Genomic DNA, 25,304 nt, shown 5'->3' with positions numbered 1-25,304 from the left:
TTATGTGGTATTTTTAATTATTCTGTGCTGTACTTATGAATGAGTAACATGTTTACATATTCTTTAATGCTATCTGCAATTTATTTATTTTATAAATAATTTATTATTTCTATTATAATATTTAATCACACCTTAAATTTGAAAGAAGGTTAGTTTCTTGTCTCAAAATGTTGATGCATATAGTACAATAAAGTTTGATTTAAAAATGTTGCATTTTGTGCCCAAACCTGGCAGAGATGACTTTTTGGTACAAGAAATAATGGCGGCAAGGTATCTTCCATTGAACCTGAGAACACACAATTATTTTGCAAAATGAAGTAGAATCCACGTGGTCTGGCATTAATTATGGTTATCTTGGACATATGGGAGTACAATTTCCATGTGATTGGATGATTAAATGCATATTTCTTGGGCACACAAAATGGGAACTGACAATGCAATGGAGATAGAGGAGGAGGTGTATGGGAAGCTGTAGATGAGGATGATGATGATGGGCACTAATTTTGGGTATATACTGATTACCAGAAATATGAACACAAGGAGAAAAAGAAGGACACCTTTCACCTTGCTTGTCTTGCGGGTCAGTTTACTTTCTCCATATGAACAGGTGATGCGGTTTAATGTGCTTATAAAGTGATATAGTTTCTATTCGATGTGTGTCAGGAGGTACTCAGCTTATTTTCTAACAGCACTGCCTGCACAATGCAACACAATGGTCCTACGACAACATGGAAAAGAATTCCCACTCACGAGAAGTGTGACTCATGTGTGACTTGCCACCACCACGACCAAACCTTTCAAACGATGTAAAGCCTCCTCAACGAAGAACACATGCAGAATTATCTGTTCCAGAGCTACTGCAGGAAAAGCTGATTTGGCCCCAAAGATGTTTTTGATGCAAGTCGCCTGTGCTGTGTATCACTGATGCCAGCAACCCCCTTCTCAGTTCACCTCAACTCCTTGTTATATTGTCTGGTTTACAGGTTTTGTCAAACACAGAATCATTGTCATCATCTTAATTGTTATCATCATCCATGATTTGTTTGACTGGTGCCTCTTTATGTGACACCGCCATTGTTCTTTGCCCCCTGCCTGATTTCCACCCTGAACAATGTCCCTACCACCTTGGCTCACAGTGCCTGCAACATAGAGTGACTTTAGAAACGTCTTGAACATCTCTTCCGACATCATGTCTTCAAAGAACAAAGACTGACTGTTCATGTTTTCCAAAATATCAATAAATGTTTTTTTCTGGTATAGTATGTTCCTAAGCCCCTATGGTGCTCTGGTTTACCGATGTTTGGGGCACATGAGAAACTGGCGTGATTGACATATTGGAACAATCTTAACTGTTATGTACAACCTTATCTGCTATGGCGGCGGAAGAGGTGGACTGAACAGAATGCAGTTGATGATATGACTGACTGTGAGACTCTACATCATCCTGCTATAATTGAGATGAGAAATGGAACATATAGTCCATTACGCTTCCCCCTTACTAATGTTCTTGCCAGAGCTTGCAGAGGAGTTCACATCTGACTTGTGTTTGGTACTTTTGCCTGGACGCTTGGGGCCAAAAATACAGGAGGTGGTAGAGCTGCTGTTAGCGGTAACCACATTTTAGGGGTTTTTTTTTATATCGCTCTGCCGTGTCCATTACCCATGCCATGTTTGGGTTTAGCATACATTTAGGAACAGGGAGAAAACAGCAAGACAACTCCACACACAAATCACTACAATCACCAACAGTACTGGGATATTACAGCACATGACATGGGAAATCAGAATCCTTCATCTTAAAAAAGCGGGGAGCAGTTGTGATAGGTCTTCCCTCAACATGTGGTCCCAGAGGTAAGCAGCGGGCCAGTAGAAATTAACTCATTCCACCGCAAGTCCTCCATGCGTTCCACCGCAGGTTCTCGCGCTCTACTGCGTCCCAGGTTCCCCTGCTATCCACAAGTAATTGGTGTCGCCGGATATGGTGAATGTGTGTATGTGATCTGATGTGTGATTGTGTGTGCGATCTGATGTGTGTTTGTGCGATCTGATGTGTGTGTGTGTGATCTGATATGTGTGAGTGTGCGATATGATGTGTGTCGGTGTACGATCTAATGTGTGTGGGTGTGCGATCTGATGTGTGTGGGTGGGTGAGCATTTCACTGCAAGTCCTTGATGCGTTTCACTGCAGGTCTTCCCATTCGGTTGGTGAGTATGATTGTGGGGTCTTCGGTCTTCTTTCTTCTCTCTTTTGGGGGAATCTGCTTTCTATAATGCAGTGTCCTGTAGTATCTTTAACTTTTTTAGCTGCATGGATATTTCATTATTGAACCACGACTAGGCCTTATTTTCAGGGTTTGGCTTATATTTAAACCTTACACTGAAAATTCCTGTTAGGGCCTATTTTCGGAGTAGGGCTTTTTTTTCCGGGGAAATATGGTATTTAGGAAATGTGAGAACAGGTTTTAATTTTCAGTATACTGTCATGTGTGTCCCCGCCCAGGGGAGATCTCAAGTGAGTCTGGAATCAGAAGATCACAACGCCTTAGTGCCTGCAGATCCACTACTGGTATTTGAATAACATCTACTGGCTTGTAGTGCTGTAAGGGTTAAGCACTCTTTCCTGTTTGGCTGCTATTTGTAGCTTTCATCCCAGGTGCAGCTCTTTTGTTCCAAATCCAGTTTGCTATATAAAGTCACATGTTTGATCATCTGAAGTCAGTGATAAAGTCTGAATCCTTATTATTTTTACGCAGACCACTTTGGAAGGAGCCAGTACTCTGGAAGAAGCTTTAGTTTTGTGTCATTTGCAATTGTGGTGTTAGCTGCACTGTAGATGCTTGGAGCGTTTTTGCTTTTTGTGTCCATTTCTCCTGACTGTTATCCTACCCTTTGTGTTTCTTGTAGAGGTGAGACTAGTGTTCTTGCTGGCCTGCTCGCTATAAAGGAGGGTGAGTTTAGGGCAAGTATGGGCTTAGGCATGTGATTGGCAATGGAGTGATAGAACCCCTATGGGAAAATCAGGGAGTGCAGGGTACAGCCTCAGGTGAAGGCAAGTGGTGACTGGCAAAATCTCGTTTGTCACTCCATGACAAATACAGAAAGAAAAAAACTTTCAAACACCAGGAGCAAAACAGTAACAATGCAGTGACATGACAAGAATCTGCATAATAAGTCATATGCTAAAAAGTTGAAATTCAAATTTATGTATCAGCCAAGATGATTGTCTATAAAACAAAGCTAGTCCCACGCTCAAAGCTGTAGTGAATGGTGAAATATGGAGCCTGAAAGTAAAAACTTCAAAACATTGTTACCCTTTTGCTTGGCACTGTATTTTGTAGAGAATATATTTGTTATCTAGATTAAGCCAAAAGAGACAACAATGGAATATGTTACTTGAGTATCTGTTACTTCCACATCATTATATATCTGTTACTTTCAGATCATTATGACCCCTTTTCTGACAAGTAAAAGAAAAATGCGACAGAAGAGTCATTTGTAGGAATCCTGGATCAAACCATACAAGACTCATAGGAGACATACCTGTAGAAAGAGGACCTTAGGGAACACAAAATGGGTATGCATGAAGAGGACTATCTCCGGCCAGACGGCAAATATAAAGACCCTTGAGCTATTCCACAACTAAAGCAAAAATCCAAATCAGAAATGCCCATTTTCTACTGTAAAGTGGAGGTGTAGTAAATAAGGATGATCGAATACCGCAAATATTCGGCAACGCCCATTTTCGTCGAATAGATCACCACTATTAAACAATTTGCGAATATTCGATGCGCAATGTAAGTCTATGGGAAACCCGAATAGTTGCTGAATAGCAATTATTCGGGCTTCCCATAGACTTATATTGCGCATCGAATATTCGCATAGCGGCGAACTATTCGTCAGATATTCACGAAGCCGAATATTGACGAATATTTGTGATATTCGATCCCTAGTAGTAAACTCTATATATGAATTTCTATTTTATAAGGATATTTGCAAACGTATAGGCAAGAAATATGCTGTGTAAAATATGCACTTTGATGCTGTGCTTTTTCAATGTGTTTTTAATGTATTTATTAATGCATCTTTTTCCAATAAATTGAATACGAAAAAAATGAGCAAAAACGCTGAGAGAATAGATATGATTTTGAATTGAAGCTGCAACAAATCTACAAGGAAAGAATAAGCTGTCGGAGCATGAAATTTCAGAAATATCATTCACTTTGCCAGTACAGTAAAACACTGCAGTTTTTGTGACAAAAAAATGTGAGAAAAATGCTGCAAACTAAGGTGAAATTTGTTGGCTACATCCTATTTTTGCACCAACTTGCCACAAAATCATAAAGAAGCCCTTATAACGTGTACAAGCATTAAGCCATTATCTCTCAAATTTTTTTTCAAATTTGAAATGTTATACCATATAATAGAAACGTTACATAAGTCGGCTATGAACTATTAACTTCTCTCTTACCAGTAATTAGGATGCTAGATTGCTCTGAAAAATAACCAGGTGCTACAAACTATAAAGTGAGGCATTACATTGTGGCATGAAAATTGAACACTTCACACAGATTGTTTGTTTGCCTGAGCTGTAAACATATGGATCATCCTTTAAAATGACTCAGTAATTTCACTGTTAATTCCATCAAATGTTAAGTACAGCTCATTTGCTAGTGTTAGTGTGTGTATCTGCATTAATATAAATTTGGAGTGCCCTTTAAATAACTCATGAGAAGAGGACACCAAGCTGGGGGGATCGGAGGGAGGTTGAGTATAATAAGGATTTTTTGGGTTTTGTTTTTTTTTGAAGTGTGCAGCGTGGTGGGGGATCATATGTACCAGGATTGTGATCATATGTACCAGGATGGGGGGACATGTACCAGGATGGGGGGGCTATGTGCCACGATGGGTGGCTATTTACCAGGATGGTGGATCATATATACCAGGATGGGGCCCTGTACAAGGATAGGGATCATACAGTTGAAACCAGAAATGTACATACACTATCTAAAAAAACACATATACATGTTTTTCTCGCTAGTTGACTTGAAATCAAAATAAACCTTTCCCGTTTTAGGTCAATTAGGAACCAAAATTATTTAGACGCAATATGATTTTAATTTTTGATTTTTTTTATATACACTAATAAATGATTTAAATTTTATCAAGACTCCAGAAAAAATAATTTTGCGACTGGATATTAAGTTCAAAGTGCTGGATTAAAACTCCTTCTGTTGTTCAAGCTTCTGGGAACCGGCCCGCTGACTGTCCGTGCACTAATCATCAAAATCGGCCACGGTTGCTTAAAAGGGGAGCTGAACCTATTTATATCTACAATTTCAAAATTATTTATATTTGCCAAATGCCAGAATAATGAGAGAGAGAGAGAGAGAATGTTTTAAGGCATTTTATTAATTTTTGCAAAGTCAAAGGTTTACATACATTTGCACAAGCGCACATCCAGCTGAAGCAGACACTGGGGTCGGATCCCCGCCCTCCCGGCGACTGTGATTGTCACACCTCTGTTGTTATCTATAATCTCAACTCTCTCTATAATCTATGTCAATCTATTATCTAATTATCATCTATTTCGATCAACTATATATAATCATCTATACCATCTATTTATCCATCATTTTTGCACATTTTTAACACCTAAAAATCTTTACTTTCTTGAATGCATTTAATAAGGTAACAAATTAAATAGTCTCACCGACTTGGTAATGCAGGCAACTCAATTTATCACACATGAACAGTCAAGAAGGCCTGTGTCTCTAAGGCGGTTTGTGCCTGATGCAACGGATCCGTCTCAGATTGTGAAAAAACTGATGATACAGATCCAGTAAAAAACGGATCCTTTTTTTTTTTATGCTGAGAGAGAGACCCCACCATCACCACACACACAGGCACTACCCCGCACGCATCATCATAGCATACACCGGCACTACCTTGCACGCATCATCACCGCACACGCCGGCACTACCCCGCACGCATCATCACCGCACACGCCAGCACTACCCCACACGAATCATCACCACACACGCAGGCACTAACGCACGCATCATCACCCCACACGCAGGCACTACCTCACACGCATCATCACCGCACACGCCGGCACTACCCCGCACGCATCATCATCGCACACGCCGGCACTACCCCGCACGCATCATCACCGCACACCCCTGCACTACCGCACACATCATCACCGCACACGCCAGCACTACCCCACACGCATCATCACCGCACACGCCGGCACTACCCTGCACGCATCATTACCGCACACGCCGGCACTACCCCGCACGCATCATCACCGCACACCCCTCCACTACCGCACGCATCATCACCGCACACACCGGCACTACCCCACACGCATCATCACCGCACACGCCGGCACTACCCCGCACGCATCATTACCGCACACGCCGGCACTACCCCGCACGCATCATCACCGCACACCCCTCCACTACCGCACGCATCATCACCGCACACACCGGCACTACCGCACGCATCATCACCGCACATGCCGCCTCTACCCCACACGCATCATTACCACACACGCAGGCACTACCGCACGCATCATCACCGCACACGCCGACACTACCCCACACGAATCATCACCACACACGCAGGCACTACCGCACGCATCATCACCGCACACGCAGGCACTACCCCACACGCATCATCACCGCACACACCGGCACTACCCCGCACGCATCATCACCGCACACGCCGGCACTACCGCACGCATCATCACCGCACATGTCGCCACTACCCCACACGCATCATTACCACACACGCATGCACTACCGCACGCATCATCACCGCACACGCCGCCACTACCCCACACGAATCATCACCACACACGCAGGCACTACCGCACGCATCATCACCGCATACGCAGGCACTACCCCACACGCATCATCACCGCACACGCAGGCACTACCCCACACGCATCAACACCGCACACGCTGGCACTACCCCGAAAGCATCATCACTGCGCACACCGGCACTACAGCACGCATCATCACCGCACATGCCGCCACTACCCCACACGCATCATTACCACACACGCAAGCACTACTGCACGCATCATCCCCGCACACGCCGACACTACCCCACACGAATCATCACCACACACGCAGGCACTACCGCACGCATCATCATCACACACGCAGGCACTACCCCACACGCATCATCACCGCACACGCCGGCACTACCCCGCACGCATCATCACCGCACACGCCTGCACTACCCTGCACGCATCATCATCGCACACGCCGGCACTACCCCGCACGCATCATCACCGCACACCCCTGCACTACCGCATGCATCATCACCGCACAAGCCGGCACTACCCCGCACGCATCATCACCGCACACCCCTGCACTACCGCATGCATCATCACCGCACAAGCCGGCACTACCCCGCACGCATCATTACCGCACACGCCGGCACTACCCCGCACGCATCATCACCGCACACCCCTCCACTACCGCACGCATCATCACCGCACACACCGGCACAACCGCACGCATCATCACCGCACATGCCGCCACTATGCCACACGCATCATTACCACACACGCAGGCACTACCGCACGCATCATCACCGCACACGCCGACACTACCCCACACGAATCATCACCACACACGCAGGCACTACCGCACGCATCATCACCGCACATGCAGGCACTACCCCACACGCATCATCACCGAACACGCAGGCACTACCCCACACGCATCAACACCGCACACGCTGGCACTACCCCGAAAGCATCATCACCGCACACACCCCGGCATTACCTCAGTGACATCCCCGCTGACAGCGCAACTCTCTTCAGTTTCAGCATGGAGCTGATAGAGAGCGGCGGTGTTCTATTGCCGCTCTTGTCAGGTTCATGTAGCAGAGCTGATAGTGTCAGGGGTCCTCTGTGGATTAGGTCGGACCTGGAGGGGTATTTTGGGACTTTAATAAAATGGTGAAAGAGGGTGTTTTTTTTGTCTTTTATTCCAAATAAAGTATTTTTTGGGGTGTATGTGTTTATTTACTTTCACTTACAGGTTAATCATTGGGGGTGTCTCATAGACGCCTACCATGATTAACCCCTTATTACCCCGATTGCCACCGCACCAGAGCAATTCGGGATGAGCCAGGTAAAGTCCCTGGACTGTCTCATCTAATGGATGCGGCAATTCCAGGCGGCTGCTGGCCGATATTGTTAGGCTGGGGGGGCTCCCCATAACGTGGAACTCCCCATCCTGAGAATACCAGCCTTCAGCCATGTGGCTTTATCTTGGCTGGTATCAAAATTGGGGGGGGAACCGCACGCCGTTTTTTTTTTTTAAATTATTTATTTATTTTACTGCACAATATAGACCCGACCACCGGCGGCTGTGATTGGTTGCAGTGAGACAGCTGTCACTCAGCGTGGGGGCGTGTCTGACTGCAACCAGTCATAGGCGCCGGAGGGCGAGGAAAGCAGTGAATACGAGATTGAATAATGGGCGGCCAGCATTTTCAAAAGAGGAGAAGCCGCCAGCAGTGTGACAGCCGTACAGCGCCGCGCCCGTGATCAGTGAGTAGGTGAGAGTGAGTGAATGAGTCAGTGAGTCAGTCAGTGAGTGAGTCAGTGAGTGAGAGAGTTTGAGAGAGAGTGAGTGAGTGATTGATTTTCTGACAAGCAATGAATTTATATCACTTCTGGGCATGCTCAGAAGTAAAAACCGGATACGGTACATGCTTCTGGCATTTAAAGCATGCCACCGTATCCGGCTTGCATAGACTTTCATTATGCACCATGCTGCACAGCGCCGCACCTGGCGTTATGCAGTTTTTTGCCGCTGGCAAACAAAGTTCCTCTCTGCGTCCTGTCTGGCCGCCGGAGTGACGATTTTTGCCGCATCCGGCAAAAACCGGATCAAACGCAAGTACATGCGGCACAATCCGGCGCTAATAAACGTCTATGAGGAAAAACCGCACCCGACGGCAAAAAAAACAATGCGTTTTTCCCGCAAAGTGCCGGATTGTGCCGCACAGCAAAAACCTGATGTGTGAACATACCCTTATTTGCTCAGCAATAATGACAACTCACACTGCAGCTCCCAGGTTGGCCACACCTGAGCCACTTCAGGTGCCTTTTGTGGCACCTGGAAACCAAGCCCTTTCGCTGCTCCAAAAACCTGGACCCAAGATCTGGTCTCATTAAAATTAAAAACCTCTCAGCAGCCTATTATTCCTGGCCCCTTCTGTCCACAACTGCTTACAAGATAATTATATATGATATGGGTAAGTAATGAGCAACTTCTTACCTTTTCTACAATGATTAGGTCTCCAACTTGAATATCTGAACTTTTCACTTGTACTTTACCTATAATAAAAATAATATTAGTCTTTTTGGTGTGTTCTATTCAGATAGATTACATGTAGATTAAATAAAAAAAACATCAATTAACATAATAGGCATACATATAATTTAGTTACCTATAGGGGTACAATGAGCATTGGTTGGGACTTGAAAAACCTCTCTCATATCATGTCTGGACAAAAAAAGGATATGATGCCAGGTGTGGCAACAATAGTAAGACTGTAAGAAACAGTGACTGGCATTCTAATGTGTCACTGTGGCCGGCCTCATCATGGGTTACCGCAGCTGTCAATGTCATGGGTAACTGTGGCCAGCATTGTCATAGCTCATTGTAGCCTTTATTATCAAGGGCCCTGGTCACTTGCATGTACATGGGTCCCTGTAGCCGCTAATGTTATGACTAGAGATGGGGGAACCTGAAGATATTCAAGTTTGGGGGATCCAACCAGATTTAAAAAAAGAAAACCGGTTGGGACCAGACTTGAACACAAACATCTGCCCGGACGCTGATCCCCATATAAAAGTCTATGGGGACCCGAAGATTGTGCATTAAAATGGTGGTAGATAGGGCTAGGGGGATTAGAGCAAGACAGTTATACTTACAGAGTGTAACAGCGCCTGTGATTAGTTGGAATCACACATGCTGTCTGCATCTCTATAGTGGTGTAAAAATAAATAAATAAAAACATTGGTGTTGGATTGCCCCATATTGTGATACCCAGCACAGATAAAGCATAGAGCTACAGGCTGCAGTCTCCAGCCATGCGCTCATCTTGGCTGTGTATAAAAAAAAATGCATAAACAAGGTTTTGATGCTGTTTCTGTAGTTTTCTGCCAGGGGATGCAGGTCTGACTGAACTCAGTTCACCTGAGGTGAGGTCACTGAGGTCACCTGAGGTCAGTTTACCTGCTGTCACAGGTGGGGTACCATGGGAACTTCCACATGTGACTGTAGATAAACTGAGTGATGTCACCACTCCAACTGTGGCTAAGTCAGTCTCTGGATGAAGCCAGAGTGTGTGGTCATTTTCCGTGCCCGCGCACTGTGACTGCAGAGTCGGGATCATTGTGGGACCTTGTGTAGATTACGTCGGAACTGGGTGTTTGGGGTTAATAAATTGGAGAAAGAGGGTGTTTAGTATTTTATTTCAAATAAAGGATTTATTCGGTGTTTTTGATCATTTCTTTTTACTTACAGTATTACTAATCGGGGGTCTCAAATACCCTACCTATTACTAATCTAGGTCTTAGTGGCAGCTGTGAGCTGTCATTAACGCCTTTTATAACCTCGATTGCCAAAGTACCAGGGCAATCGGAATGACCAGGGTAAACTGCCAGGATTATCGCATCTAATAGATGCGACAATTATGGGTGGCTGCAGGCTGCTATTTTTAGACTGGGGGGTAATAACCATGGGTCTCCCCAGCCTGAGAATACCAGCCACCAGCTCTTGGCTTTATCATGGCTGGGTATCATATTTGGGGAGGACCGCATGCCATTTTTTTAATATTTATATTAATTATTTAAATAATTATTTAAATAATTAAAAAAAAAAAAAAGATGCATAGTGTCCCTCTAATTTTGATATACAGCCAAGATCAGCACAGGACTGGGAGCCTCAGCCTGTAGCCGTGTGCTTTATCTGTGCTGGGTATCACAATATGGAGGGACCCTAAGCTAATTTATTTATTTTACAACACTGTATAGAAGCAGAATAACAAATTAAAGCAGGTAATTTAAACAATTGCAAATATGGTATGGTCCCACCACTATAGGACTGGTTCTGCACCATGAGAATAGCAGATCAGTTAAGAAAATGTGCATCTGAACAAGTAAATTGGATTAAGAGAAAATGTTGATGCCCCATAATATGATGACATGATTATATTTGAATAAATGTGGATTTTTGTTCATGAGAAAATATACGACATCCCCTGAAAATAAGCCCTAGCACATTTTTTCGCAGCAAATAAAAAAAAAAAAGACCCCATCTTATTTTTGGGGAAACACGGTAGAAGGGACAATCTGCTGCAATATAAGGGAAATTAGAGGTCTATTTTTGCTGCTTGCAATTGGAGTTTTGTGGTAGACACATAAACAACACCCATAAACGATTTACAGTAATACCGACTTCTAAAGTTCTGTTTTTATTCATTGGTGCACCTTACAGTCTTCTGGTGCGCAATACGGCTTCTGGACTTGTGAAACTCTACTCATTAAATTACTTTAAATCTATGACCTGGTAGCATCCCAAATTATCCGGTCCGCCATTCAATGCAGTTTTTATCTTGAGAGAGAACAGCATAATCTTAAAGTTACTAAATTGACTAATGTTTCATAGACTTTTAATGGTTAGATCAAATTACCCTGCACACGTTGTCTAAAGTGTAATTTGCAAATTGAGATATAAGAGTAGACCTGAAGGCTCCCAGCAGTAAAACTAATCTGAACACAGAAGATAACAAGATAACTGCAGAACAGAGTTTATATGTTGTTTCATTTTGTGTGTCTATGAAGTCACCTACTTTTGGAAGCAATAGTGCTGCTGGTCCGTAGAAACATAAGATGTCCATAATACACTTTAGAACAACAGCCATCTCCCACATAAGACAGATTTGTATACACCTGAGAAACTTGATCATGTTACTTAAGGAAGCATTTGGGTTGTACTCACCATATGTTAAGATGACACTTCAGTAACCAGTATATGTGTAATAAATATATCAATATATACAGTTAAGACCAGAAATATTTGGACACTAAAACAAGTGTTATAGCTTGGTCCTTTGCTTCCCATACAGAGCAAATTTTTTAACTGCAGGTGAGGTTACATATAGGCTAGGGACCCCAAAAATAGAGATTACCTTGGCGTTGGTTTCGGGGCTCTTTTGCATTGATCAATACAATGGCTAAACATCTCTTATATTCCTATTATACATAGCAGTTATGCATATTCCATATTTCATGGGTTTTTTTTCACTTTTTCAGATAGTTCATTGTATTTTTCAGTCTAGCATTCCCATAGGAGTTTTGCTTTTCATCATTCCCATATACATTGTGACTGGTGTGCAACTCTTTATCCTATTGTACTAAAACAAGTCTTGTCATTTTAGCTATTTGCAAAAAAAATATTCAAGATACTCAAACTGGTGTTTAAGTGCAGACTCTCAGGTATAATTTGAGGGTATTCAGATCCTAATTGTAGTAAGGGTTTAGGAAATATAGCTCTTTAATACGTAGATGCCTAATTTTCAAGGGACCAAAAGTATTGGGACAATTATCTCAAAAGCTCCTTAATGGGCTGCATGGGCTATTCCTTTATTAAATTATCATCAATTAAGCAAGCAAAAGGTCTGCAGTTGATCCAGGAGAGGCAGTTGCATATGGAAGCTGTTGCTGTGAAGCTGTCAAAGGAGCTCTCAATGAAAGAGCAAGGGACCTAGGCTGAATCATTAGGCTGAAACAAAAGAAGAAATCTATCAGAGAGATAGCAGAAATGGTGGGAGTGGCCAAATCAACAGTTTAGTACATTTTGAACAAAAAAGTGCACACTGGTGAGCTTGGGAACTCAAAAAGGCCTGGACATCCACAGAAGACAATAGTGATGGATGATCGCAGAATCCTTTCCATGGTGAAGAAAAATCCCTTGACAACATCCACTGAAGTGAAGAACACTTTCCATGATGTATGTGTTTCAATATCTAAGTCTACCATAAAGAGAAGACTTCATGAGCGCAAATACAAGGGGTTCATCACAAGGTGCAAAATATTAGATTGTGTGCATACGTTGATGTTTTGCAGTGTCTTTTTATGTGGTTTTGAGTGCAGATTTGTCACAAAACCTGGAATAAATCATGAGCCAGCAAAGTCCATGAGAACCCTTAAGTGTAGTACACATGTTGATAATTTTCTCCTTGCAGAAATAAATCTACAGTATGTGAATTCTTTCAGCATATTTGATGCAGATGTCACCCACTCTAATGAATCGAAAAAATCTACACCAAAAATGCATGGTAAACACATTGCAAAACGCATAGAAGATATGGCAAAAACACGCATTTTTGCAGCCGCAATTTTCATGCTAAGATTTGCAGAAATGGTGCAGAACTTTCTACATGAAATCCTAATAGCTTTTTATATATCCTTAATCAGCCTTAAAAATAGAAAAGCCAGATTAGACTGTTATAAAACATCTGTGAAAGCCAGCTCAATTCTGGAAAAGCATTCTTTGGACAGATGAAACTAAAATCAAGCAGTACCAGAATGATGGGAAGAAGAAAGTATGGAAAAAGCTCATGATCCATAGCACACCACATCTTCTCTAAAACATGGTGGAGGCAGTGCAATGGGCGAGCATACATGGCTTCCATTGACACTGGGTCACTAGTGATTATTGATGATGTGACAGAAGAACCCGGATGAATTCTGACGTGTGAACGGCTATACTGTCTGCTCAGATTCATCCAAATGCAGCTAGGTTGATTGTATGGCATTTTACAGTGCAGATGGACAATGACCCAAAACATACTGTTAAAGCAACCAAGGAGTCTTTGAAGACAAAGTTGAACATTCTGCAATGGCCGAGGCAATCATCAGATCTCAACCTCATCGAGCATGCATTTCACATGCTTAAGATAAAACTTAAAGCAGAAAGAAAAACTATCAAGCGACCACTAAAGTAAGCTTCAATAAATTCCTGGTAAAGTCTCACAAAAGAGGAAACCCAGCGTTGGGTGACATCCATGGCTTCCAGACTTCAGGCAGTCATTGTCCGCAAGGAATACTGTACAACGTATCAAAAATGAACATTTTATTTATGGTAAAGTTCATTTGTCCAATTATTATTGAGCTCCTACAAATAAGGAGGCTTATGTGAGGTTGCACACAGTTCACACTCTGTATAATGGAAGTTTTTAATCACTTTAGTGCGGTGCGAGGTAGACTCCGGAAGGCTATGTGCGCACGTTGCGTACTGTCCCTGCAGAAATTTCTGCAGCGATTTGAACAGCACACGTGCGCTTCAAATCGCTGCAGAAACAGTCCGTAATGAAAAAAAAAAAGCAGATTCCATGCGCTCTGACTGCAGCCCCTCCCATAGACAGAGCGGGACCTGCAGGCAGAACTCACGAAAGAAGTGACAGGTCACTACTTAGAACGCGCGCTTCGGGCAGCAGCCAAAGCGCTGCGCTCTAATACGCCACGTGCGCACGGCTCCTGCATAATCTTCATAGATTATGCTGGGGACACAGGACGCATGCAGTTACGATGAGGTGCAGATCGCAGCGTAACTGCATGCAATTACGCAACGTGCGCACATAGCAGAACACTGTCTCTTTAAGAACTCCAGCAGTTTATTAAAGCACAATAAAAACTGCTCCTCAAACATAACATGAGCCTCTTCTGGTATACAGGCAAAATAATCAATCACAGATTACAGTCTGTTACCTTCACGGTTCACCCGCACAGGTTTTGGATACAGTTTTCAGTATCCCACTGACCCCGGTCAGTATTCCCTCATGGCTTTCAATTCTGTTACCTTCCACCACAGGTTTCTTTCCAGGACATTGCAGCACTCCATACACTGACTCCTGTCAGGGTACGTACTCAGGACCTTTCCCAGAGGCTCCTTCCTAAAGCCCAGCACTATCCCTGATGGCTGCAGTCTCTCTCCAGGTGTCAAAACAACAGACTCCATTAAATATCTCATGTGACCTGTCAGACACATGTCAAATACACCCATGGGTAGGGTATGTAGGTGACCAGACCCACCCATCTCTCCAGCCACCTGCGATCCTCACCCTGTGAATACCTCATTAAACATTTGTGACACTAAAAGTGCCAGCACACCTCAGGGTCACTCCACTTATGTTTTACATACCAGCCATTAATATGGCCGGTCGCCTTCTCAGACTTCGTAGAGAAATGGTTGCAATTCCTAAACGTTTCAACGTTAAGCAGAGCCTGGACGCCTTTCTTGAAAAATTTAATATTACCAGTTATGTATATTGGATTTTATGACAGGGTATTGATCCAGGGAACTAGTCTGATTGCCGGATGTGGAGTCAGGAAGGAAATTTTTTCCCCATTGGAACTTGTTTGCCACATTGGGGTTTTTTTGCCTTCCTCTGGATCAACATGTTAGGCTACAGGTTGAACTAGATGGACTTAGAGCAGGGGTGGGGAACCTTTTTACTGCCGGGGGCCATTTGGAAAATTCTACCAACCTTCGGGGGCCGCACAAAATTATCAACTTGAAAATGACCCGGCTATAATTAGTCAAACAATTAACTCTCCCCTATACCCCTACTGTGGCGGCCGTAGATGATTCTCTTTGGTGCGCTGTGATGTTTGCTTCTCACAACTGCTTTTCCAGGTTTGTCTTTGTTTGAAGCGCAGATTGGTAAATCATATATATCACACAGGAGACACTGTACATACACACACCGCTCTGACACACTGCCCGTATACTGCACACAGCCTTGACACAGTTGTCCTATTTTACACCACCCACGATACACACTGGCCATATATAGTACACATGCACAGGAGAAACTGTATACTGCACACAGCACTCACACGCCGTATACAGCACACACACAAGCCATACACAGCACTCACACACCGTATACAGCACACACACAAGCCATACACAGCACTCACATGCAGTATACAGCACACACACAAGCCATACACAGCACTCACACGCCGTATACAGCACACACACAAGCCATACACAGCACTCACACGCCGTATACAGCACACACACAAGCCATACACAGCACTCACACACCGTATACAGCACACACACAAGCCATACACAGCACTCACACGCCGTATACAGCACACACACAAGCCATACACAGCACTCACACGCCGTATACAGCACACACACAAGCCATACACAGCACTCACATGCCGTATACAGCACACACACAAGCCATACACAGCACTCACACGCCGTATACAGCACACACACAAGCCATACACAGCACTCACACACCGTATACAGCACACACACAAGCCATACACAGCACTCACACGCCGTATACAGCACACACACAAGCCATACACAGCACTCAACATGCCGTATACACAGTACATAAGGAGAAGAAAAAAAGCTCTGCATGTAAACATGTGCACACCAGGAATTAGATATACCAATAAACCTTACAATATGAAACTTTATTAAGTGCCAAACACAACAAACAGCGCGCGCACACACACACACACGCCGTATACACAGCACACACATGCCGTATACACAGCACACACATGCCGTATACACAGCACACACACGCCGTATACACAGCGCACACGCCGTATACACAGCACATACACAGCACACACACCGTATACACAGCACATACACAGCACACACGCCGTATACACAGCACAAGGCATATACACAGCACACGCACTATACACAGCACACGCACTATACACAGCACACGCACATGTATACACAACAGACGCTGGACACTGAAGTCACAAATACATTTGATATATGGTGGTATATATTAGATATAAACACACTTAGCGCAGATATAAGTACCTGCTGGTTAGTTGCCCTGTAAAATCAGGTGCAGCACAAGTGATGGATGCAGCAGCTCAGCTCAAGGGCTGGCTTCATTCTCGTCTTCTCTCCAAGAAAAGACCTCCTAGACCTGAGCAGCCGAGCACAGAACGGGAGGGTGAGAGGCAGCACGCACGGCACTATGCAGCCTTCTATGTCCTGTACAGGCCCCAACCCCATCACTCTGATTCTAGCTGTAATCTCACAGGGAGCATGTAGGAGCCAGAGGGAGGAAGTCCCACCCCCAGTGCTGTCTCCCGGCAATAGACAAGATGAGCGGCTGCCCGAGCACCGCAGCCACTGGGAATCTGCTCCAGTGCCCCGGGGGCCACAGAAAAGGTCATCGCGGGCCGTATGCGGCCCGCGGGCCGGAGGTTCCCCACCCCTGACTTAGAGTCTCCCTTCAACCTTAAAAACTATGATATTATGATAGGATATTTTTGTTCACCTTTTTGAATTAAACCTGAAAGTCTCTACTTCATTTGCATCTCAGCTGTTCCATTTCAAATAAAAAATAGTGGCATGCAGAGCTGAAATCACGAATATTCAGTCACTGTCCAAATATTTCTGGCCCGAACCGCACCTACCTTGCGGCAGTCAGCTTCATTTAGCTAATACAGCTACTCTATGTACAGTAAATTAAATGCGTGCATAAGACAGCGCCTATAAAACCTAATTGTTTTAGACAGTAAAACATTTACAGCTGATATGTAAAGATGGCATAAGCAGAAAATGAAGTGATATTTATTTACTAACCTCTAATGGTAAGCTTGCTATATAATTGGGAATTCATTTCTTTGTCTCTTTTGAACCTTCGATATTCATCTGTTGCTTCTCTTACCATTGTTACAGCCAGAACAAACCCCTACAAATAAACACAATGTTAATTCTTAATATATAAGTAAAAATACAATACCCATACAAAGCTAGATTAACCTCAAATGAACAGGTCTAAGACCCCTTTCACACATCAGTTTTTTGCCATCAGTCGGTGACTGATGCCGCTGGATCTGTTTTTTTTCTCATCGACTTATATTAGCGACGGATTGTGACGGATAGCCTCACGTTTCATCCATCGAAAAATAAGTGTCCGTCAGACAGAGACTACGTCCACGGTAACGTTTTTTGTGTATGTCGAAAAAACTGACAGCGACGGATCCGCCGCCATCCGTCGTTTGGTAGAATGGAAGCCTATGGGCGCAGGATCCGTTGTCATCCGTCAAATGACGAAATCCGACGACAGATTCCGTTTTATTTAACTGAGCATGCTCAAATTATTATTTAGCCCCCAGCTAGTCGGATCCGTCAAAAAACGGATCCATTGCATCAGTTTAGCCGCAATCTGCGACGGATCCGTTGATCCATCGAGAAAACGGATTGTGACTGATGGCAAAAAACTGACACGACTGGTCCATTTATTTATTTTTTTTCCTTTGTCCATTTCTTTCTGTTTTCCATCCCACTTTTTAGCAACTCTAGCTTCTTTTAAACTTTATTTACAAACATGGAGGTATGACGCTTTGCTTAATGAAATAATCAAACTATATGATCTTTTAGCGCTGTTATGGCGTGTATATAAATTTATCACAGTGTCATTTCTATAATTTTTTGAGAATCAACTCTACAAAAACACCAAGAAGAGCAACAAAAGAACTATATTTTACACGCAGATGTAAGTGAACCCTAATGTAAACAAAGGACCATGAAAGTTATCTGCTTCCTAATGGATCTATTAAAATGCAAACGGATTGGGGCAAAAGTGATCTGTTTTGGAAAATATCTTAACAGATCCGTTATTAGGCCCCATAAAGACATCTGTGTAAAAAACCCACATGTTGTATGGTCCATTTTGTACATGTGTCCTCCGTGTGACCGTTACCAAAAAAAAAAACAGCATGAGATGTGCAAAGCCAGAAAATTAATACATTAGATAAATGATAGAAAGAAGAGATACAACAGAGACAGAGAGCAAGTTTGTACAGCTATGCAGCAAAATAATAATTTGAGAAAGAAAGATTATGTATCGTCCACCCCATTTTTCATATCCAGCACAGAAACAGCAGCTGCAGGTTGCAACCCTCAAATTGTCTGCTGTACCTTAACTGGTTTTGAAAAATAGGAGGCGATGCCACTTTTTTCGTTTTTTTAATTATTTGATTTATTAAAAAAAGAAATAATGACGTGGGGTCCCCCCATTTTTCTAACACTAGCCAAGGTACAGCAGACAAATGGGGGCTGATATCATTAAGGTGGGAAGGGCCATAGTTATTTGGCCCTTTCCAGCCTAACAATAGCAGACTGCAGCCGCCCCAGAAGTGGCGCATCCATTAGATGCAATAATTCTGGCACTGGACCCGACTATTCCTGTTTTCCTGGTGCGGTAGCAAACGGGGTAATAATTATGGGGTTGATGGCAGCTGTGAATTGCCAATTGGCATCAAGCCTTACAATTAGTAATGGGTGGGCGTCTAGCCACCCCATAACTAATCCGTTATTTGAAAATGGACAAAAAAAAATGTATTTGAACAAAAAAAAACCTGACAAAACCCTTTGTTCACCAATTTATTTATTTTTTAAATTTTACAATTTATTTTTTTTTTAGACATTTTTGGGTAATACTAAACTGCATCATTCAAAACTCCAACTGTCAGTGGAAAAAAAGTTAGATTTTTTGGAATAAGTGGAGGAAGCAACGAAAGCACAAAGGTTAGCAGATCTCATTAGTCTAATTGTAATAACTAAATCATTTTGCTTTATATTAGAATAAGGAGGACTCGGAGATAACTGAGACCGGCGAGTCTAACCAAATTAAAAAAAAAAAAACCCCGGTTCCAGCCCGGAATTGATCCCGGATATCTGCCCTGTGGGTGTGCCAATATGCTAAGAGGGCGGATTCGTTTGGGGAAGTAACGCCCTTGCGACGCATCCCTGCACTCATTACCAAATCATCAAGGATCTTTATAAATACTTTTTTTAAAGATCTCTTTACGTATGCTATTATATACTGGAACAATTAGGCAGGGATTAAAAATATATACCCAGAACGGCTCGTGGTTCTGGGCGCATGTTGCACCTGACAGGTTCCCTTTAACAATAGTCAATGTATTATTTAAATCCTTCCTTAGTAAATGCAATATAGACTGTTAGTAGACCCAGTAATAGCAACTTAATCTGAAACTACCTAAAAGGTTTTTGCTGTGTAATCTAACAGCAGCATGAAGTAGGGACAGAGACCTAGATTCTAGCAATGTATCCCTTAGTTAGTTTACTGGGTGTAGTAGTTATGATAAAGTCACAGTTTTCTCTGCTGCAGATCCAGCAGAGCTCAGTTGCTGAGCTGTGTGTAACTCTGCGCACACCACAGCTTTCTGTATACACTGTATAGTGGCTAGAGATGAGTGGACCCGTTGAACTTGGGGTTTAGCAGGTTCAAACGCACGTTACATAAACTTCAGTTTGGAATCCAGACTTGACCTGAACCCCATTAGAGCTCACTGATTCTGCAGTTCGGTTCTCTGACCTCATACAGCCAGCCGAGGAAAGGCAAGGCGAGGTTTTTTAATATATATTTTTTTATATACACTATATCCAATAAACACTGATTTTAACCCTAGTGTGAGCAGTTCCAACATTGCAAGCGGTTTGCACTGGGCTGAGCATTGAGCGTGCCCGAGCACAGCGATGCTCACTTAAGAGGTTTGCGTACATAAAGCATCTGAACTCGAACACTAATTTTATTTTGCAAAGTCCGTGTTTGGTACAAACCCCGAACTTTATTGTTTGGGTTCGCTCATCTTCAATAGTGACAGAGAGTTGCTAATTAGAGATGAGTGAACCCATTGAAGTTCGGTTCAGCAGGTTTAGTCGGACTTTAGATAAAGTTCCCTTAGAGACCCGGACTTGACCTGAAGCCCATTGGAATTCATCGATTAGGCACATGCAGCCAGCCATAACACCTCCACGCGGTTTTTAATTTTTTTTTGTAAACACTACATTCAATAATGCTGTTTTTACCCCCAGTGTGAGCTATTCAGACACTGCAAGCGACTTGCACTGGGTTGAGCACCGAGTGTACCAGAGCACAGCAATACTCGATCAAGTGGTTAGTATACGTAAAAAGCACCTGAACTCGAACACTGATTTTGTTTTGTAAAGTCTGTGTTCAGTACAAGACTTGAACTTTACTGTTTGGGTTCACTCATCTATATTCTGTTACGTCACCACCGGAGTCCGCTCCAGCGACTTCTACTCCAATCGCCAGGCGACGCCGTGTCCCTGCCATGGATGGTGCTAATGATGGGAGAGGAGTCGATGCCAGCGGCACCAGTGGGTGCAGGCTCCGCTCATCCACTGGGCTGGGTTATCTTGGGATCTGCAGTACCACTGGCTGACTATAGGTGGCGTGTGTCTTCCAGCTGAAGTTACCATCATTCAGCTACAGCCAATGGGAAGACACCACACCCTTCTTAATTCCCCTCCTGTCTGCTGACCTCTGACAGAGATAGTTCTGATATTCTGGCTCCTGTTCTGCCCTGTTCTGTTGTGTGATTCTGGTGTTCTGACTTTTGCTTGTGTTCTGACTACCTCTCCTGCCTGCTGTTTATGTACCTCGCTGAACGATCCAGATTTGACCACTGCTTGTTTTCTGATTACGTCCTTGTCTGCCGATTCTGTCCCTGTTCTGCAATTCCTGGTTTGACCCTGCCTGACGACTACTCTCTCGGACTGCTGCCTTCCACAGGTAGTGATCTCCAGGGCCCTGTGTAATTCCAAATCCCTGTATAGGGGTTAAAGTGTTTCAGCATTCTGGGGGTCCTGCTTGGTGAGCGGCTTCCCTCTATCCTGTCTATTACAGCCGTCTGAGTCTGTGATCCAGGCAGGCGTTACATATTGTGAATCAGTACTGAGAGCGTTGTTGGTCTAGGAGGCACAAGGCCAGTATTTCTCTAGTGATAATCTCTGGCTGATAAAACACTGATTATATTGAAACACATCCCAGTAAGTGACATATTTCTGCGATCAGTCTCACTTCCTGCATTATAGTACTCCTTTCAGATTACATAGCAAGAATCTGCTGACAGATTCCTTTAAAATCATAAAGAAAGCAGTAAACATATAAAACATTCATTAAATAAATAAGGTATTAAAAGCCAAACTTACCAGTGGCGCCCAGTATGTGTACAAATAGCCTATCTTAAGAGACGGCACAAACTGGGAACAGGCAACTACCAGAAAATATAGATTCAAGAAAAATTTGAACTGTTGATATAAAACCTGGAGGGGGAAAAAAACAATATAAAAATAAGCATAACGTAATATTTAGAAGAAACTACAAATATTAAAAATGGAAGTAGGCTATTCGCAATGTTTTTGTTTAAGCTAATAGTTGTACGGAGAAGTGACAAATCAATAAAAAAAAATAATGGAGCCTTAGGCTGTGTGCACACAGTGCGTTTTTATGTGGTTTTTAGTGCAACACCTCAGCAGTCCCACAGGCTGGTCGCCTCCATGCCACGCCGCATTGATGCAGTAAGGCCGGGGCCACACGGGGCACTAGTGCGATGCTTGCATGACACTCGGCTCGTGCTGACAGCATAACAGGAACAGAGTGTCATGCGAGTGTCCCTGCGACTGCGGTCCGACTATGTAAGCGGACCTCAGCTGCAGGAGTCGGGTAGGCGCTGTGGAGGGGCGGGCCAGTGCTGCAGAGGGGCAGGCCGGCGCGGAGGAGGGGAGGGATTTATCTCTGTAGCCGGCTATTGTGATTCTCGCTCTGCACGCACGGTACACCAGTGTACTGCGAGTGCAGTGCGATTTTTTTCTTGTCCCATTCATTTGAATGGGTGCGAGAGAAAAGAGTCTCGCATTACAATCGCGGTATGCTGCAATTGTTTTCTCGGTCCAATTAGGGCTGAGAAAATAATCGCTCATATGCGCTGACACACAGGCTAATATTGATCCGAGTGCAATGCGATGTTTTATCGCACTCCACTCGCACTGATTTTCTCCCCGTGTGGCTTAGGCCTAATTCAAAAGGAGCCCCGACCAAGTATTGAGTGCATTTACTGTACAGACTTTTCAGTAGGCGCAAACATTTCTCAGTTTAAGATCAATTTTTCAGTTGGTCTTATATAATATTCTAATTTTCTGAGATAATGACTTTTTGGTTTTCACTGGCTGTAAGCCATAATCATCAACATTAAGAGAAATAAACACTTGTAATAAATCACTCTGTGTGTAATGACTATATAATATATGCGTTTCCCTTTTTGTATTCAATTACTGAAATAAATTAACTTTTTGATGATATTCTAATTTATTGAGATCCACCTGTAACCATATTGTACTTCTGTAAGTCTCCCATCTCATATACAGTGGAGAGTAGCAATTTGCGTCATGGTCTGATCCGGTCCTCTGTTGCAGCTAGTCTTCACGTCTGTGCCTGACATCCTTCGCCTGGTATCTTGGGTACCTCTAAACCCTGTGATACCATGACATCATGAGAGGCCCAATCATTAGGCCTCACGCAATATCAAGACTTACAATGAGAAACTTGGCAAAATCCAGAAGCGCCCAGCATAGTGAAGACCTACTACAAAAGAAGGCTGAACTGGATGCCGAATCAGGATCAGATGAATCAAATTGTGGAGTCGGCTCTAAAAGGTTTTTGATTTTCTGACAGATTCTGATAGGACGTTTGATAAAACATGCCTTATCATGGAGAAGTGCCAAAGTTCAAGTATTTGTTCTAGGGAAGAACACTCCATTATACATTGCCATAAGGAGGCTCCTGGTAGAACACATAGATCACTCTTGTGTAAGATCTGTGTATGGCACATAAAACATTATTCCTTTACCAATCTTATCACTGATATACTAAGGTTTAAGATAAACTGTACATATTGTAAGTGCCGAACAAGCTAAAGCTAAAGTAAAACAATGTATCTTAACTCGCGTCATACAATAATTAACAGATGCTTAAAAATTCCAACTACAAATGTAATTTAATTAAAAAACTCGGCCGCATGGTTTTAATCACAACAATAAATGGTTTACTGTATTGTTAATGAACTTCCTGACCTTTAGGAAAATGTGTGCTGTTTAAGCAATTTGTATGCATTTAATAATTTAAACTAAGGGAGAAAACAGCAGCGTGGTTCAATAAAGATGAGAATATTTATCTGTCTAAAAGACAGTTGACATTTTATTACCTTGACACTAGATCAGCCTTTTAATTACATAGTCATTAGTTTTGCGAGTTTTAATAAAGGCGCATATAAGATTCAAAGCTATTTCTTACTTTTGTATATATAAACGGTCAATAAAGTGTACAAGCTTATTAGCATTAAGAGGGTATAAGCAGATGACACAGCAGGTTACGGTATTCCAACCACACAAAGATAATGTATGGAAGAAAGGTGAATCTATGGTGTATAGATAAACTGGTGGTAACATTTCTTGCTACGTTATGCCAAACATGGGGTTCTGCTTGCTAGCAACTTACAGAAACCTCCTCCATATATATTAAAAAATGGGGCACATCTATTATTATTATTATTTGTCTTAAGGACAATATAAACCTAGAGAAGACAGGCAGAACACACGCCAAGATTATCCCAGTGGGGTTCCTTGAGCGATAGATTTTGCACACTTTTCTATAACTTCAGTCACGACTTAAAGGGAATGTCAGGTTCCCTATCACTCCAACCAAACAGCATCGATACTTGTATGCCAAAATTCCCTGCCTAACCAGCCTTGTATAATGCTATTGACTCATATGAATGTATAAAAAAATCGACTTATAAACCTCACTGTCCCTATGGTAATTAGGCCCTTGACTAGTAGAAGAGGCATTGTTTCCCTAGACTAGTCGGCCCTCTCTCCATGTTATGTTATCACTCCAACCCTGTGGGTGTAACAACATGATTTCCACGAGCCGGCATCACTGCCAGCTCCGGGAAACCTCGCTCATGAGCGCACATCATTTTTTGCTGCGTCAGTGTGCCTCAGAAGCAGGGTAGACGCTTCCAGGGTTGATTAAGCGCACTCCCCATGACTGGAAGTTCAGAAGACAGCTTACATACACTTCTGAACTTCCAGTCATGCACAGTGCACCTAATGAAGTCGTACACCCAGCTTGAAAAGGTGCACCAACGAGACCAAAATGAGTTGCATGAATGCACAAGATTTCCAGGAACTGGCCTTTTTTATAAGCTAAAGGGTGATTTACACGCTGCGACATCGCTAGCGATCTCATTAGCGATGTAACACGCCAGATCGCACATACGATTTGCAGAGATCGCAGATGTGACCGGCGCTATAAAAATTACCTATGTGCGATCTCGGCAAATCTTATCTGCGATCTGGTGT

At 43.1% G+C, this 25,304-nt stretch overlaps 1 protein-coding gene across 2 annotated transcripts in view; it reads right to left on the bottom strand.

Annotated features, from left to right (window-relative positions):
- ATP9B (ATPase phospholipid transporting 9B (putative)) overlaps window positions 1-25,304 on the bottom strand; it is a 441,649-nt gene that overhangs the window by 349,385 nt on the left and 66,960 nt on the right. For both annotated transcript variants that reach the window (XM_075314650.1, XM_075314649.1), the window contains exons 4-6: window positions 22,095-22,208; window positions 17,691-17,799; window positions 9,306-9,364 (exon numbers count right to left, since the gene is read on the bottom strand). In XM_075314650.1, coding sequence (XP_075170765.1) covers window positions 9,306-9,364; window positions 17,691-17,799; window positions 22,095-22,208 — 282 coding nt within the window. The remainder of the gene's footprint in view (window positions 1-9,305; window positions 9,365-17,690; window positions 17,800-22,094; window positions 22,209-25,304) is intronic.

This window comes from Anomaloglossus baeobatrachus, chromosome 6 (genome assembly GCF_048569485.1).
Source record: "Anomaloglossus baeobatrachus isolate aAnoBae1 chromosome 6, aAnoBae1.hap1, whole genome shotgun sequence".
NCBI classification, from domain to species: Eukaryota; Metazoa; Chordata; class Amphibia; order Anura; family Aromobatidae; genus Anomaloglossus; species Anomaloglossus baeobatrachus.
Note: the sequence above shows the minus strand (reverse complement) of the source record. Positions and strands in the feature narration are given on the sequence as shown.